This window comes from Doryrhamphus excisus, chromosome 4 (assembly GCF_030265055.1).
Source record: "Doryrhamphus excisus isolate RoL2022-K1 chromosome 4, RoL_Dexc_1.0, whole genome shotgun sequence".
Taxonomy (NCBI): Eukaryota; Metazoa; Chordata; class Actinopteri; order Syngnathiformes; family Syngnathidae; genus Doryrhamphus; species Doryrhamphus excisus.
In genome coordinates, this window is record NC_080469.1 from 10,808,369 (window position 1) to 10,825,829 (window position 17,461).

The window sequence follows — 17,461 nt, forward strand, 5'->3', positions numbered from 1 at the left end:
GTAAGATAAAGCAGTATTGTGCATGTGATAAATGAATACATTGACACTCCTACAAGTTTAGTGATACAGCAGATGAAGTGTGACATCTTAAGTAAACATGTGTTATCGTCAGCTGGGTGTGAGCTAAACAAACATGACTGAGCCCTCCGGCACTGACAAAGTAGTCTAAGCTTCTTCATATTAGGTGTGACCCTGTTCTTCAGGCGTTTGGTTTGTTGCTGATGCTGAAACATGAAAAGGTGCTAACTTGTTTGCGACTTTAAAGAGTTTTTACAATGCAGAGGCAAGTTTTGGCTTTGAAGCAAAAGATTAAGAACCATGGTCCTAAGAAGGAGGATCTGGACCCCCGGAAGTGGATGAAGCAGGAACAGGTGAAAGTGTTTGCTGATTTTGTTTTGAACAAGGACACAGAAGGGGAGGCGGACACCAGCTTTGACAACAGAGAGATGCGTGAGTAGAGAAGAAGAAATGTGGGAGCATACTGTTAAACCTGGGAGATGCTAGGGACATTTTGTGGCATACATTAATTAGCCTAAAATTGTCCATAGGTATGAATGGTTATTGGTAATGGAGGTATGGTTATTTTGTCTATATGTGCCCTGTGATTGGCTGTTAAGCGGTATAGAAAATGGATGGATCTATTTGTGCATAAACTTTGTTAAAAATGTGTCCACTAGATGGCACTACTTTTTCCTATTCAAAACAAGCAACAAAATGTCTCCCAGCTACTGCGATAATTAAGTCTGCAAACAAAGTCAATCAACACACCTGAATATGGATTGTATATGCATTTAACCTACATAATACACTTCCTCCCTTGTGCTTGCAAAATGACACTATTTGTATAACCTACCATGCTGGTGTGTTGTGCAGTGCTGCAAACAGAGAAGCAGTTTATAGAGGCAGCGAAGAGCAATGATGTTGCTGCAATGAGGGCGCTCGGAAAGGGCTTGAATGCCAATGCAATGAATGTGGTGGGAATGCAAGTCAATATTACACTATGAGTTGATATAGTACTGTACAGAAACACTGATCGCCTCACATTGTTTGCCTTTAAAGCACAACAGGACTGCCCTTCACTATGCAGTGGCTGGCAAAAACAAGGAAGCGGTTGAGCTTCTTCTGCGGCGCAGGGTCCAAGTGGATCAGAGAGACAAGGTGAGAGGCTTGGACTTGGCACACACACACACACACACACACACACAAAAAGCTTAACCCTATGTTTGTTGTGTCTGGCAGTTTGGTGTGGCACCCATTCATTTAGCAGCCTGGTTTGGCAGTTTGGAGATCCTGAAATTATTAGTGCGGGCTGGGGCTGAACAGGAGATTGAGAATGAGGTGACTAGAAGAGTATTCTAACACTTCTGTCTTACTACAGCCTCATCCCCTGGGTGATGTATTACATTTAAATGCATCCCCTTGATATAAAAGTCAGCATCCACTTGCTAAATATCCTTCTTGAAATATGATGTCACACTGCAGGAAGGACTAAATATCATGCATTGTGCTGCTATCAACAATCACACTGACATAGTGGACTACATCGTCAATGACCTCCAAATGAAAGAACTGGACAAAGATGACCAGGTATCTCCAATTGTAGTTTCAATTTGAGTCAACACTATTGCACAGTCCCAAAAATGCATCTAATGCACAAGTAAAACTAACCCAAAAAGGTAATAGCAATTAGGTGCATAGTTATATATTTGAAATAGTTATCAAAATATTAGAAACATCTGTTAGTATGATACAATGCAGTTGTAAATACAACCAAAACAATAAATACTGTAGCATTATATTATTTACAGCTCTTGTATTGCATTACAAATTACTGTATTGTGTGACACTGTGGCCATTAAGCGTAGCATTAATCGAACAACAAAAATAGGTAAGTGTAGATATAAGTGTAATCATTGTTGTATATTCATGTTATGGTTTGATGCATACAGGTCATTATGTCTCAATGCTTTCATTCCAGTCAGGACACTGTGCGTTTGCAATGGCGGCAGAGCATGGTTGCGTGAAAATGTTAGAAATGCTAATGGATCCCTGTTACAACATGGCCACCATGAAGCCCAACAAGGTATGTTTTGTCATTATTATGATGATGTTGTTATGAAACAGGATATTAAAAAATGATGTTCACGTGGTGTCTGTGCGTCACGCCTGTATGAAATCTGAAAGTCAAACCTTTGATGCAAGCTGCTCTACTCCCTCCTCCTGCCAGAAAGGAGACACGCCCCTGCACTTAGCTGCAAGGAACGGCCACTTGGATGCTGTCCAACTGCTGCTGAAAAGCTTTGATATTCGGGATGAAGTCAATATGGTAGACATTCACCTTCTCTGTCACACTGTGGGCTGACTGGATAATCCATTAGCTGAGGGTGGACTCATTCAGAAAAAGCTAATTATTATTATTATTTATTTTCACATTTTTAAATATTTGTTTGCCTTTGCCCTACGAAGTGTTTAATTGAATATATTTCTGTATATTACCAATAGCGAATGAATGCTTGCTTACAGTGTGTAACCATATTCTTGATATTCAACTTTGTGTGGCAGGATGGTGAGACAGCGCTGTACCAGGCTGCAGACAGTGGCCAGGGACAATGTGTCCTAGCATTGCTGCAGGACGACTGTGACCCCAACATCCAAACAACTGTATGACCACACAAACTTTTAAACAGCACTGTAAAATAGAGAGAGAGTGACCCTTAGAGCTACATTTATGTTTATGTGCAATTTATTAAAAGATAAGCCTAAATATAAACTCTCCTCTTGAAGACCAAAGGCAGTGCTCTTCATCCAGTGTCAGAAAGAGGAGACACATCTCTGGTCCAACTTCTCTTAGAATACAAAGCCCACACAGACTTTCAGAATGAGGTAAGCCATTTTCATTTCTCACTTAGAGCTCTAATTTCATGGCGCAGCGCAATTTGGTAGACTGGACTGCGCCGAGATACGCATGGCGGCGCACCAAGGGAGGTGTCCACAATTTCAGTGTGCTGAAAGCTCGCCAGCGCCGACCTGGTCTATGTCCCCTAAAGTTTGTTGTTAAAAATCTGGCTGTAGGGTATACTTTTACAGGCAAGATGCTTTTACAAGCAAGATGCTTGGATTAGCCTGATGCTGTGTTTAATGTAACAGTCAGGAACAGATGACATGTCCGTGGTGTAGGATGCACATTGTGGTATGCCTCTGATGTGCATTCAAAGGGAATGAGAAGCGTTCATTTGATTGGTTAAGATTACACTCAGCTGTGTTAAACCCTCTCACGTGTTCTCTCCTCCATCTTTGCTATTACGGTGGGAGGGATGGAGGCGTACCTGCGCCAGACTGCGCTGCTCAAAGTTTGCAAAGTGCGCTAGCCACATCCCGTTGGCGTGCCTGCGCCTGGTCTACGAAATTAGAGCACTTTGCGTCAAGTGAATGATCATTTTACATAATGTCTACTAAAGTAATAGTTGATTGGAGGGCATTTGTGTAAAATGTTATTTGTACTTATACAGGACATGGACGCTCCTCTTCACCTGTCAGTGAAAAACAGCCACATACCGGTCATCCATTTCCTCCTGGAGGCAGGCTGCAACATAAACTCTACCAATAAGGTAAAATCTCCTTGCGCTACAATATCTAGCAAAATTATATAATTTATATGAAGACACAACAACATGCTTTGTGTTAAGAGGTCGGAGACTGTCATGCATATTGCTGCTGAACTGGCCAGAATAGACGTTGTGGAAATGCTGCTTAAAGCTGAACTTGATCTGACACTCAAGGACTGGGTAAGAGGTCAAACCAACACATACAATACAGTAAAAACAGTATATACTGTAGAGGCTTTCATGGGAGAAAACAATGATTGACAAGTTTTATTGGGGTATACTGCCCAATAATTTGCCCCAAAACAGTAGCTTTGAATTGATAGCGTTAGTTGGTAAATGGCTCATAATTTGTAAAAAAAAAAAAAAAATTAATAATGTTGAAACTCAACTTTTGGTGCACATGTTGGAGTAGCAGGGAAAGACGGCGCTCGGTGTGGCAGCCAGAGCAAATGAGGTGATCATAGTGGACATGATTATCAAGGCAGAAAGATACTACGCATGGAAGAAGGTGAGCGTCTGAGATGTCAGCCAATCACAATTAAGAGTCATTTGTTTTTCATAATTACATTTCATATCTGGACAAACTGTTGATCTTGATTTTCAGTAGGCTCAAATCTGACATTCATATTACAAATGTCCAAAAAGCTGTTGTCGTGTCCATGCACTGCCAAGACTGGTGCTATTTCAGTCCACTGATAGACTTTAATGTCCCCCTCCAGGCTAACCCAGAATTGAATGACCGTGTTCACAGTGAGTATCCGCTAACATTCAAACTGGACCATCGCAATGAGACCAAGCAGCTCCGCTTGATGGCCTGGCGCCTGGCCTATGAGCTCCTCAAGCCAGGTGACTGGAAGCGACTGGCTGAACACTGGGGATTTGATCAGGAGCAAGTGTACGCCATTGAGAGACAGTGGACAGGTAACGAAAACACTACTTTGGCCTGTTCAAACTACAGTTAAAACTATGAAGCCAAAATGTCGAGAGTTGTATTTCACCAGATTTTTACCAAAATATTCAGGAAACACTCGTCCAAACCGTGCAAGAATAAAATAATTAACTTAGCCTTTTGTTGGCTGTTTTCCTCCTCAAGTACAGAACAATTATATATATGTTTTGTCTTTTTTTTCTTCTTTGGTTCACTGTTGACAGTGTGATGTGTGTTTTTTTTCCACAGGTCAACAGAGTTACAAAGAGCATGGCAACAGGATGCTGCTGATTTGGCTCCACGGAGAAGAGCTGGCCCGGAAAAGTCCTTCGATAGAGCTCTACCAGGCCCTTGTCAAAACAGGCAATGGCAGAGCTGCAGGTATTTCATTTTTATATATTCTTTAATGGGTTTATACATGAGTCTATAAATATGCAGTACAGTACCAATAGGCTTCCTGTTTGTCAGTTACAGCATTATTACTTTTTTCTGTCCCAAGATCTGATGCGGATGGAATCAGACAGTGTCACCAGCAGGAACTGCAGGCTTTCATGATGGAAGGTGTGACATTAAGTTTAATTGCCATTATGTTTACATCACTTTTGAGAAACAATGTTATAGAAAGAGCTTTTTAAAATGATTTCAAAATGTGCAAAGAGGATGCGCTTTGGTGTAACTAACAAAACTGCTTTTCAATGACTACTCTTCCATTTTACATATATTTTATCTGAATATAAAAGCAAATATTTTAAACGGGACCTATAATGCTCATTTTCAGCGCAGAAAGCTTTCTAGATCTTCCAGGTTCTGCACCTCTTTCTGCAGTCGTTCTTTCCATGGACTTCCTGCTTCCGACCCCAAGAGTCTGTTTAATTTACTCCAGCACCTCACCTAGGTACGCCCACTCCTCTGTGATTGGTCACACTCGCAAGTGCCCCCAAGGACTTCCGGACACGTAAATCCCCCTTTTACTGAGTGCAGGCAGTCTGCAGCCCATATAAGGAAGTCTGGATCGCATTGACATCACTTTCAAATGGGCAAATGTCACTACCACATGCTTCGGCATCGTCTAACATGAGAAAAACATTGTAACAATTGTAGGTAAAAAAAAAAAAAAAGTGGAAAAGGGCATAATAGGTCCCCTTTAAGTAAAAAAGTATTTTTTTCTAATTCTGTCCTGCTGCTTTTTTACATCACGAACATTGTTGATCAGTGCAAACATCACTGGGAAATTTGCAATAATGCATTTCTCTATGTAACAGAACGGAAACCAACAGTAAGACAAACATCACATACATATCAATAAATAAAACTTTTGCATAGAGAATCATTCTTCATCTAGACCAAAGGTTTTCAAAGTGTGAGGCATAAGAAGACTTCACGGGAGGTACAGCAGCTTGAGAAAAATACATATATATTTTTCAATTCAATTATGCCAGTGATATATGCCAGCTATATTTTAATAAGAATTTTAAACAACAATACAATACATGGCACGAGCATGATAAGTTGTTTCTTATTGCTCAATATTTCTATCAATTTCAATATTCTCAATATTTCATCACACTTCTAGTGAAAACTCCACAAAATAAAATATTTTTTTCACTGGAAAGCGATTAACCGTTAATACACTTTGAAAACCCCCCCATCTAGAAAATGCTGGTCTTTGTGAGATATGCGTGTGCATGGTTATTCTACCACTTTGATAGAGTGTACATTACAACTGCTGGTGTGTGCTCTGGAGGAAGTCCTAACAGCGGGGGCACGGGGACCGTGTTGGGAGGAGCGAGGAAATTTGGAAGCAGCAGACTGACCACCAATGAGCTTGTACAAAAAAGGCGAGAAGCAGACAGGGAAAAAAAAGAGCAAGACATGTATATAAGACATACAGAATTCAGAGAAATACTTCATAATGTATGATTCATACCTGTGTAATAGGCTGATGGCGTTCTACTACAATGGAACTCATGGACGGGGCCACACCCATCACTTGGAGGTTGCCTCGTGTACTCTTACTGGGAACATGTTGCGCTGTAATGCGTGCGGTTATAGTTTTTGCTGCTTTCTGTTGGCTGGCTGTGACAATACGCCCACCGGCCTATGGAAACAATACAACAGTAGACCTTTCAGGATGTACTGAAAAATATTAAAATACTGTGGCTTGACCTCTGTTGCTTACCTGTTTGTGGGACGTACCGCTGCTGTGTGCTGCTGAAGTAGAAGGAAGAACATCACTGGTGCACCACACGCCCATCTAAGGAAAAGGAATCTTTTTGTTATCATGACCATGTGATTTTGGAAGAGAGCGCCTTACCATGTCATCTTCTTCATGGTGGGTAGGAGACTCTGGGCGGTCAAAATGAACCGGGCTGGTACTTGGCTGGCCTTGAGCCAGTGAAGCACAACCAGGATCATCCCAATGCGGTTGAGGGTCTATTGAGAGTCAAATATTTTAATGGTTGGCCAAACAATGGATACTCTGTGTTGATGACTACTGTGCATCCTTTTTTTTTTTTTTTTTGAGTGCAACAAACTCCAAATAAGGTGGAGCGTACAAGATTACTATATATATATATATATATATATATATATATATATATATATATATATATATATATATATATATATATATATATATATATATATATATATATATATATATATATATATACTATAGATCTATATATGTGTATATATATAAATATAGAGTCCTGCAACTATTTGAGTGTACATTACATGTGCCAGGGTGTGCTCTGGTGGAAGTCTTTCCGCCAGTGCCGCGGGTAGCCTGTTGGGAGGAGCGAGGAAATTTGGCAGCGGTCGCCTGACCGATAGTTTGCTTGGAGAAAAGGAAGAGAATTGAATCACAGCACTGTAGAGCAGGGAGAGAATTTTAAAAACATTCCTTACCTGTGTTATAGAATGGTGGTGGTCTACTACGATGGAGCTCATGGGCGGAGCCACACCCATTGCCTCCATGGTGCTGCGTATACCCTTAGCAGCAGCATGTTGGGCAGTAATGCGAGCTGTTAACACTTTTGGTGTTTTTTGTTGAACTGGTGTGATGACACCACCACTGGCCTGTTGAAATTATTGGTATTTAGAGAATGTAATCATTGCACTAGACTAGTGCTTCTCAAATAGTGGGGCGGGCTCCCCTAGGGGGAGCGCGGGGAACTGTCGGGGTGCGCAAGAGGCTTTCATTTAGTGCTCAACATGCAATTTGACTCTTGAATATGCATTTTCCTGGTTTCCTTTTTTTCAAGTACAGTCCGGATAGAAGCACTGCACTACACAAAGTACTGTATGGTAATGAGTGTTTGTAAAGGGTTTTATCAGAAGGGCAACTTGCAGATAATAAAATGACTTGTGGCTGATGCTCACCTTGTGGAAGGCAGCTGTGCCCCCTTGTGAAAACAGGTTGTAAGCCGCTGCTGTGTGCGCTGCTGCTGTATGCACTGCTGCTATGTGCGGCGCCGAAGTGTGCGGCGCCGAAGTGTGCGGCGCCGAAGTGTGCGGCGCAGTGTGCGATGCGGATGAAGTTGAAAGGGGTAATTCTGCACCAGGCACTGATGCACCAAAACCCATCTAAGGAAAAAAAGCATTAAAATACAATGATGTGATGAAATTTTATACATTTTTGTCTTTCAAAACCTCTGATGTCTTACCCTGTCCTTGTCTTCATGGACGGTGGGAGACTTTGGGTGGTCAAATTGGTCCGGGCTGTGGCCAGGACGTGGCTGGACCTGACCTGATGTACCAGAACTGGACTCAGAATCAGGATCGGGATCAGGATCATGATCATGATCTGGATCATCATCAGGAGGTGATTCATGATCTGACAAGAGGAAAATAGTCATTGCATATCTCATATTGAAGGGCTGCAAAAACAACAATTTACAACCCAAAGTTTACAACAGATGCATGGTTGTTGATTACAACGTATCACAATGGACATCTTGTGGATTTTCTCATGTATTCCATTGTGTACCCAATACCAGACATTTTTCGACTTACAAAGTCAAAAGGAGTGTGTGTTCCTTTCATTGCATACCATACTCATCAGGTTCCTCGGATCCTCCATCTGTGACATTAAATAGTTGGAGAGTCTCCATGTTGAGGGCGCACACCCCCCTCATCAAGGCTTTCCTCATGGTTACTTCTCTGCGTTCTCGGTCGAGCTGCATTCTCTGAATCTCTGCCTGCGCCCTTTCTCGGTCCTGGTTGTGTTCTAAAGCCAACTAACACGACACAGAATTCATTTAATACATTACAACTAGAAGGAAATGTGTCCATAAAATCATATAGGTGCAAATGACTATACCAACCGCTTCTAGTTTTGCCTCGTACTCCTCAGCCAGGCGGGCGCACACTTCCTGAGCTCTTGCACGGCAAGCCTGTTCCATCCTGCTCTTCCATTCTTTCTTGGCTTCGCCGTTCCATGCTAACCACACCTTCCTCTTCAGGTGATAACGGTAGTGCTGCCGTGCCATTTGAGTAGCGTGAGCCTGAGAGGAAGACAAGACCACTAGTCTTGAGGGTACAGTGGGTTGGGACCGGGGACTTTATAGCCGGTGGCTGACGGACGATCACATCACGAGCGTCAAACTCAACGCATCCTTTTTGAGACATTTTTGAGGCACATTTTGTAGAGTGCAAAACTCATATCCCTGTCACAAAGTCCCACACAAGGCAGACGTGGTTGTTCCGAATGCTGCAGCGGGGGCAGAGCTGATCGGCGTAAGGGATCAGTGAGTATCGGCTAATATCGATACTGTACTTTTTCGCCAATATCGGCCGATACCATTGGGTGGCCGATCGATCGGAACCCCTAAAATTAAGTACTTGTATGTATTTTGACAGCCCGAGCTATAATGTCTGTAGAAAACTGACCCAATCATACTTTATCATTCAGTGGCAAAGGCATGGTCAATGCATAGATGGTTTAGAACATAAAGCATGCAATGTATCAGCCCAACGTACAATAGATAATAATGGATACCAAATTTTATTTATTGTATACCAAATATAACTGCATTTTGTACCTGCAGGAGCCACATATTTTAGAATGTATTTCTCTGAGAGTCCCCACACCTCTGAAAAGGATAAGCGGCATAGAATATGGATGGATGGATTAAATTGCATAAGAATCTTATTTTTAACACTGATTTCTGTAATGTTTTACTTTAAAATGTCAGTGGGAAAAAAATGTAGACAAATAAATGTTATCGTGTTAAGAAATGTCTGAATATGAAATGAACTTTTTGTTTTGAACGTTTTGTTTCACCCCATCACCGTATCTCAATAGTATACCTAGTTATCTTGAGCCATGTATCGCAAATCGTGTGAGGTTCCCCGAGATTCCCAGCCCAAACTTGTTGGCACTGAATGAGAAGAAACCCCACACACACTGATGTCTCAACATGGACAAAAATATCCCAAATAACACTGTGAATCATTAAATAGCATGTATTGTGGTGGGATAGTATTAAAAATATACTGTACCTCCTCCTTGGCCTCCAAATACTGAAGTCTCCAGTGGGTGAAGACCTTTAGCTTATCGAGTTTGTTTTTTTGTCTGTCCAACACCAGACTCAGATTTCTTATCACCTAAGCGGAAGGAAAACACAAACAAGTCGCCCAAAAGAAATATGTGTTAGTCTTCATTACTATCACACTGCAGCAAAATGAAGAGCAATGCTTTAACTACCATAAATGCTCTAATTATAGCCGGGGTGTTTATTTACTTTAAAGGTGTATTTACATATAATGTGACCTGCATATTAACCAAGCTGCAGCGACAATTTTTATTCTAATTATGCCGAAGAACTACATTAGTGGCGTAGTGACACTTCACCACACACTTGCTCACAGTGTGTCAACGCCTCGCTCACAAAACCTCAGGCTACTACCGAAAAGTAGCGCTACATATTGGAGCTGCCGCCATTGCTGCTGTGTTTCTGATTTTTGAGGAGTATTACTTGCTATCATGAATATGCCGGTTTTTGGAGGTGTTTTAATAGCAAGCTTAGTAGGTGGAATAGGTGTGTCTCATTATGTGCATTATTAGCTGCCTCTTTTTAGCTGTTTTTAAATCTTTACAACACAGGATGTCTCACATGATGATTGTGGATGATGGGCAAAATTAGAATAAAGGGCAGTTTTCATTAAAGCACATGGCATAGAGAGAGAGATAAAGCTGCACTCATTAAACTTCAAAACCAGCTTCTGCCAACTTGAGGAGTTACTAAAACAATATCAGAAATTTGCCCACAGCCACAGCGATTAATGCTTTCTGACAAATAGCTAATTAAAAGGCGTTAATTTGAGCATTTACGGTGTTCCAAGTCATGATGCTCAGTATTAGCACCTCATCTTTTCTCTTGTTAGAAATCTCATAGGTGTTAAGCAGATCCTTCAGGCTCTTGAGCTCTCCCGTCAAGGCATTTTTCTGGGCTGTGTGAATGTCCCTCTCTTTCTCCAGCTCTTGCCTGTGTTGCTCTATGAAGGCCACCCTCCACTTCCTCAGCTCCCTCAGCACATTGGTCTGATTGAAATATAGACAGAGGGCAGTACATAAATAATGCTCACCACATTATTATCACGAATACAAACATGACTATTAGACATTTATTGAAGATGGATGCAGAATCTTTGGAAGACTTGCAAATTGCACTTATTATTTGGGGTAGTGGTATTTCACATTTTAGCTCATGAGCCAATATCACAACACTGACCTTCAGTTTGCTGGTCCATGTATCTAGAATGTTCTCAATCTTAATAATGTTCTCATCTGAGATGAACAGGTCCATTTCAGTGCAGTCAGTGTTTGGCTGCAATGCATCGTATAGCCCATCTGAGCTCCCCATACCTCTGCCGGAATCATATCCAAGCCTCTCTAGCAGGCACAGCAATCATAAACACAAATAAAACATGTTCATGCTCCTTGAAGGGGGTGTCATAAATATGCCACAGTTGTAGGCATCACATTTACATGTACTTACCATGTGGAGCTCTAAAATGGGAGGAGTGCTCAATGGCCAAAGGTGAAGATCTAACATTGGCGTGGTCTGTCAGAGATGAGGGGAGATGCAACGGGTGATGAAAGAAAGAGTGAAATAATTGTACTTGAAATAAATACTCTGCAATACCTGCTACTTGCTGTGAATTCCTCAGTGAATTGCGACCCTCTAAAGACAAATGGGAGATGCTCCTTCCCTGGAGGCGAGCACTAGCAAGGGCCTCAAATCTTGGTGAGACGACAGCATTTTGAAGAAGGTCCTCATATTCTTCCTGGTAGTCCACAAATGGAGGGAGACAATCTTTACTATCAAACTATGTTTTTTTTTACATACAAAACTGCCCAATGTCAATAGTCTATTGTTAGCGTGCTGTTTAATCACCTGAAGCTCAGAGGACACGGAGTTGCTCCGATATGACGAGTCCTTGGGCAAAACTGGAACACTCGGTTCTTCATCTGAAGACATCTAAAGAAGAATATGAGTGGCTGAAAAAGAAAAACAACCAGTGATCAAAATTTACTAAAGCATCAATAGGCATGGGATGTCATTTCAATGCTTTTAAGTCTTCTGTACCATATTCTATATGCTCTGAAAATCACATTACCAGTGTAAATGAATTAATAGTATCAACAGAAGTAACCATAATATCAAAAAGTTAAGGTTAAGAGGGCTCCAATGGAATACAAATAAACATCCCAACGATTTAAATAGAGAAACAAGTTCTGAAACGCGGTAATGGTAGCGGATAAATTAGTTTTGCGTCAAATCTTACAAACATGTGAGAGTGCCATCTATCCAACTCACTTTAAAGTAATTTTTACGATAAAACACAACATATATAGGCAGGGCACCAACATGAACTAACTGGAGTTATTACACGAGTTATTTTTTTATTATAAACACAAAAAGCGCACTTAATAGCTTTACCTTCCTGCTATATTCCGTCGGTTGGTCAAGGCTTGCTAAGTCGTTTGAACCGACATACTCTTTAACAACGAAGTGTGCGATTGGCTACATTTGGCCAAATCTTTACATGCGCGTGTCTGATTGGTTGTAATGTTTCATGGTAACGATAAGCGGAAGAACGCCGAGTTTGACTGGCTGAGTTAAAATCTGAAGCCACAAGAGTAAGCATCTGACGAAACCTCGTGAGATTTTGGCAAGTATCACCAAAACTACTTTGTTTAAAATTGTCTTCAAAAGCAAATCCTCACTCGTGTGCACTGCTGTGTCACCTTTTATATTAGGTATTGTTTAAGGGGATTATCCACTGTTTAAAAATAGCATCCATAACATTAATATACAGAAATTTTATCGAAATCGTAAAATATCAACATCAAGTAATAAATTACAAAAGCACACATGTCACTTCCACATCTTGTGTAACATACTACATTGCAGGCTAAACACCCGTGGCTTAAAATTGAATTTAATATTCATGTCACGTGGCCACCGAACGAAGAGCCGAGTCGCTGCAATGTGCTATATATGAAAATAGCGGCAACAGCAGCAACGCTAGCAACTTATTGAAACAAACACAAACACACAAAAATGGATGAGACAGCACTACCTGAAACATCTGCACCCAGACAGAGGTCTCTTCAGGAAAGTTTCGATAAAGACAAAGAGTACCCTGGTATGAGAAATGTGTTTGTGGCTGTCCCGAAATACAGATAAATCATGATCCACAGTGTAATTGTACCATAAATCGCTGTGAAGAGCAAATGCGCTAGATGAAAGAGTGTTTCGTTATTCCATTTCCATTTCCACTTCCGTAGTACGCCCTGCACGGGTTTGCCCGCCATGATGGTAAGCAGAAGCCAATTCGGAAACCACGCGACTGTGATACGTAATGAACTGAGTGTACGTGTGATGACGCAAGTGGAATAATCTCACTATACAGTGTAGTGGTGATGGAAAATGTAATGTAACTTTTTCTTAAACTTTGGTTCACGGTTCATTCCAACTATCTTTGATATGCTTTCCTTTGTTAATATTTAACTATGATCAATTGACTTTCTCATGACAGACAAATGTGAGCTTGGTGATGTGTTAATGTTAATGCCCTTATATAAATCAATATGAAGAGAATGGCTTATGACAGGTCCTCATTTTTCACTTATGACAAGTTCTGTTCATTCTATTTACGACCACGCCCCAAATATGAACACATACTTATTGATTGCATCATAAATTGTGGTTTATGAACATTAATAAAACTAAAAACACCCTGCATGGCGGCCTTAAATTGAATCAACACCTGCTACCTGCTGTTGTCGTGTATAAATTACATGACATTTCTCAGAAATTGTACTGGCGTCTTTGTAAAACTGTGTATTTAGAACTGCAAGGTGGAAGATTAGTGGCAAAGGTCACAATTTAAAAAATATTTGACACAGTTAAATGTTTGAGATCCTCAAACAAATGTAAATATTAGTTAATGACAACACAACTGAATACAAATTGTAGTTTTTAAACGAAACTGGAGGGTTTTCCAGCATGAAGTGCCTTTTAAAGGTCATACTGCAGCATCTCAATAGGATTCAGGTTAGGACTTCGACTAGGCCACTCCAAAGTCTTCATTTTGTTTTTCTTCAGCCATTCAGAAGTGGACTTTCTATTGTGTTTTTAATCATTGTCCTGCTGCAGAACACAATTTGGTTTCAGCTAGAAGTCACACAGAGATGGCCAGACATTTTTTGGTAGGCAGCAGAATTCATGGTTCCATTTATCACAGCAAGTCATTCAGGTCCTGAAGCCACAAAACAGCCCCAGACCATCACACTACCACCACCATATTTTACACCAGATGTAATTGGACACACCTTCCGAAAAGTTCAACTTTTATCTCATTTGACCATCGAGTATTTTCCCAGCATTTGCATCTTTCGGAAATAAGAGATGCGGCAGGATGAGTTGTGGTTGCTCACAATGCCCTGAGTATCCAACACTTCCTGCAGGCCGAGAAGCACATCACCGTGCTGAAGCAGCCTCCCTACCAGCCCAACAAGGCTCTGTGTGATTTTATTTTCACTTTACCGAGGTCAAGTTGGTCATCAAGGGGATCCGTTTTGAAGACATGGATAACATCAGGATGGCCTTGACAACGAGACTGCAAAGGATTCTTCCAGAATCCTTCCAGGAATTGCAGAAAGGCATTGCAGAGAAGGCTGGGAAAGTGCATCAGCCTACAGGGGGACTGCTTTGAGGGGTTTTTTTGTGACACCAGTCCTGGAACTTCTGACATGCATCGTTTATACAAAAACTATACTTTTTTATATGTAATTGTTTTAAAATGTAAGTTTGGATCACAAATACCCAAAATTTGATTCATTTCAGAAGTTTAACCTTTATGATCAGCATTGAAGTTGATCAAAGTTATTGAAAATATTGTTAGGATAATTATTGAAGAGTGCATGTTTGTCCCTTAATGGTAACAAAATATTGAGATTACATGATGTAAAAAATAATGTTTGTTATGACTACAGGTGGACATCAGGTTACGGACCAGTTCTGCTCTTAGATTGTGATGTAAGTCAAGTTTTAGTGTGAGTTGCAACTTATACCTAAATTAGGACATATACAATAGTAAAAGATTTAATATAATAATTAAATAAGACAGTAATAAAAAGAGAACAAATCCTTACTTTTATCTCAGTGGTTGGCTTGCATGCCTTTCTACCGTCTGCATATATTGTCCCAAGCTAGTCAGGAATAATAACCTCTCCTCTCAGATCACCTTGTAAGTGCACCGGATCCATGACCCCTCTGAATTAGCGTTCAATATTTGTCCTTAATGATGGTCACAAGGCAAAGCAAGTTTATTTATAGAGTACAGTTCATACACAATTCTAATTCAAAGTGCTTTACAGAAAAGAAGGGTAAAATCACTTCATAAAATCATGATGATTATCATCCTTATGGGAGAGCATATGTAACCATAACATGTTGTAATGTGGAACACCATAAACCATGAACGCTTTATTTCTTTCTTTTCTTTTCCTCATTAAAAGAATGCACTGAGGCGTGTCTGTGGAGATGCAATTTACTTCACACTCTTCTTGCTTAGCTTGCTCAGTCTGCTCCAGGACAATAACAATAATATATACAGTAGATAGCACTGCACATTTCAGAAGTCCAGCCAGGTTTGTGTGTCGCGCTTCCAGTCCCACCGGGAGGACACCAAGACGTTCCCAGGCAGGCCAGATGTGAGACATAATCCCTCCAATGCATCTTAAATCTGCCCCAGGGCCTCCTCCCGATTGGGCATTCCTGGTACACCTCATAAGCAGGTATCCAGAAGGCATCTGGACTAGATGCCCTAGCCACCTCTGCTGGCTCCTCTCAAGCTCCTCCTGAGCTGACATCAAATCTGGGAATTAAAGCTGTTTAAAAGTATTATTAAAACAGTAACAGTAAAACATTTTAATCTCGTTACTCCCAGCTCTGCATATATAACATCTATTATGTGGGATGAGTGCAGCGTTACAATGTTGTAGTATATGTAAAAAGTGGATAAAATGCACAATAGTGTAGAGATGCATGGACAAACCAGCTTATGAATATTAAAGCTACAGACACAATCTAGAATAGGGTTTATGGAAAGCACTTTAAAAGAGGAAAATCCAGCATAAGGCTAGATTTTACACATCTCACTTGACACTGAGATTATTTAAAATTGTGGAGTAATAGCATAACATGACTTTTCTAGGTCCCTTATTTAGTAGGCCTATGTTCAACAGCTCAGTGGGATGCAAGACTATGTTTGTCAAGTTCCTGTCAGATATACGTACAATATGAAAAAGCAGATGCCAACTTACACAGTTTCATCAGTCATAATGATCAATACATTTTTTCTTTCCAATGACACAATAATGGACTCTCACTGCAATCAATATTGCCAAAACTCATCTTATAGCATCCTGCTGTTTTTCAGATTAGATTTCATTACAGTTTGATGGAGAACAACTTCCCCTTGAGGCTACTCTAATCCATCACATCTCTCACTTGTCTTTATGTGTTATTTTTAGGAATCTTTTTGGGCTCCAGCATTATTTTCCATGAGAAGCTTGCATTGCTACAAACACGTCGATCATTTAACGTCATGGTTGCCTTGTATCAGCAAATGGAGGCAATAAGATTGAACAGATGAATCTGAGCTGGCAACTGGACTGTCTTTACAGTCATTTCCTGACTACCTGGCATCACCTCCATTTTAGATACTTTGTCAGATACTTTGTACATACATTTCATGCAGATACTCGGAAATAAGTCAACCTAAGAATAGGTAATAGTAACACAATTAAACCTGTGATAATACCAATAAAAAGCAAAGATTGTTTCTTGACATGAATATATCCCTCCCTCCATCGTGGTTTGAACATCACACCCTCACAGACCCCAAGATACTTGAGGGAGCACTCTACCTTTTTCTGACTGAGAACCATGGCCTCGGATTTTGATGAGTTGAGTCTCACCCCAGAAGCTTCACACTCAGATGCAAACCGTTCCAGTAAATACTAAAAGGTCACAGCCCGAAGAGGCTATCAGGACCACATTGTCCGCAAATAACAGAGATGAGATCACTAGGCCCCCAAACTGGACTCCCCCTGTGCCTTGGCTTGGCCTAGAAATTTTGACCATGAAAATGATCAAGATAATCGGTGACAAAGAGCAGCCTTGGTAGAGGTCAAAGTTCACCAGAAACAGACTCAAATTACTGCTGTCAATGCTAACCAAGCTCCTGCTTCGGTTGTACAAGGACCAAATGGCACGCAGTAACTCTCGGAACACCCCCTACAGGATGCCGTGAGGGAGTGTGTTTCGTGACCGGGACGAAAACCACATTGCACCTCTTATTGCTGAGATTTGACTAACAGTTGTATTCTTCTCTCCAGCACCCTGGA

The 17,461-nt window shown here is 40.8% G+C and overlaps 2 protein-coding genes across 6 annotated transcripts; one reads left to right on the plus strand and one right to left on the minus strand.

Annotated features, from left to right (window-relative positions):
- The first annotated feature begins 16 nt into the window (after positions 1-16).
- ankdd1b (ankyrin repeat and death domain containing 1B) lies at positions 17-5,752 on the plus strand. The gene is made up of 15 exons (XM_058070069.1): positions 17-450; positions 874-974; positions 1,060-1,158; positions 1,240-1,338; positions 1,483-1,587; positions 1,979-2,083; positions 2,228-2,326; positions 2,563-2,661; positions 2,785-2,883; positions 3,510-3,608; positions 3,687-3,785; positions 4,018-4,113; positions 4,325-4,526; positions 4,783-4,914; positions 5,033-5,752. Exons 1-15 carry the CDS (start codon positions 276-278, stop codon positions 5,086-5,088), a joined length of 1,665 nt encoding a protein of 554 aa, XP_057926052.1. The 5' UTR covers positions 17-275; the 3' UTR covers positions 5,089-5,752.
- poc5 (POC5 centriolar protein homolog (Chlamydomonas)) lies at positions 4,920-13,347 on the minus strand. 5 transcript variants are annotated; one of them, XM_058070062.1, is made up of 18 exons: positions 13,258-13,347; positions 13,126-13,154; positions 11,937-12,040; positions 11,685-11,826; positions 11,538-11,603; positions 11,271-11,431; positions 10,904-11,080; positions 10,039-10,143; positions 8,862-9,041; positions 8,588-8,774; positions 8,202-8,371; positions 7,918-8,121; positions 7,444-7,614; positions 7,270-7,372; positions 6,848-6,966; positions 6,713-6,787; positions 6,461-6,631; positions 4,920-6,357 (listed from the first exon to the last, which is right to left on the minus strand). In XM_058070062.1, exons 3-18 carry the CDS (start codon positions 12,018-12,020, stop codon positions 6,223-6,225), a joined length of 2,250 nt encoding a protein of 749 aa, XP_057926045.1. In that variant the 5' UTR covers positions 12,021-12,040; positions 13,126-13,154; positions 13,258-13,347; the 3' UTR covers positions 4,920-6,222. The 5 variants fall into 5 exon arrangements, with proteins under 5 accessions (XP_057926045.1, XP_057926047.1, XP_057926044.1 ...); XM_058070064.1 differs by lacking the exon at positions 13,126-13,154 and having other exon boundaries at positions 13,258-13,328; XM_058070061.1 differs by having other exon boundaries at positions 13,126-13,274.
- Positions 13,348-17,461: the final 4,114 nt, after the last annotated feature.

What these genes read in the sequence shown, in the direction of transcription:
- ankdd1b (XM_058070069.1), top strand. Translation starts at nt 276, where the DNA reads ATGCAGAGGCAAGTTTTGGCTTTGAAGCAAAAGATTAAGAACCATGGT. An exon ending in CTTTGACAACAGAGAGATGC is followed by an intron (nt 451 to 873) that starts GTGAGTAGAGAA and finishes TGTGTTGTGCAG; the next exon opens with TGCTGCAAACAGAGAAGCAG. An exon ending in AACAGGAGATTGAGAATGAG is followed by an intron (nt 1,339 to 1,482) that starts GTGACTAGAAGA and finishes GTCACACTGCAG; the next exon opens with GAAGGACTAAATATCATGCA.
- poc5 (XM_058070062.1), bottom strand. Translation starts at nt 12,020, where the DNA reads ATGTCTTCAGATGAAGAACCGAGTGTTCCAGTTTTGCCCAAGGACTCG. An exon ending in TCCATGAAGACAAGGACAGG is followed by an intron (nt 8,122 to 8,201) that starts GTAAGACATCAG and finishes TTTTTTCCTTAG; the next exon opens with ATGGGTTTTGGTGCATCAGT. An exon ending in ACCATGAAGAAGATGACATG is followed by an intron (nt 6,788 to 6,847) that starts GTAAGGCGCTCT and finishes CCTTTTCCTTAG; the next exon opens with ATGGGCGTGTGGTGCACCAG.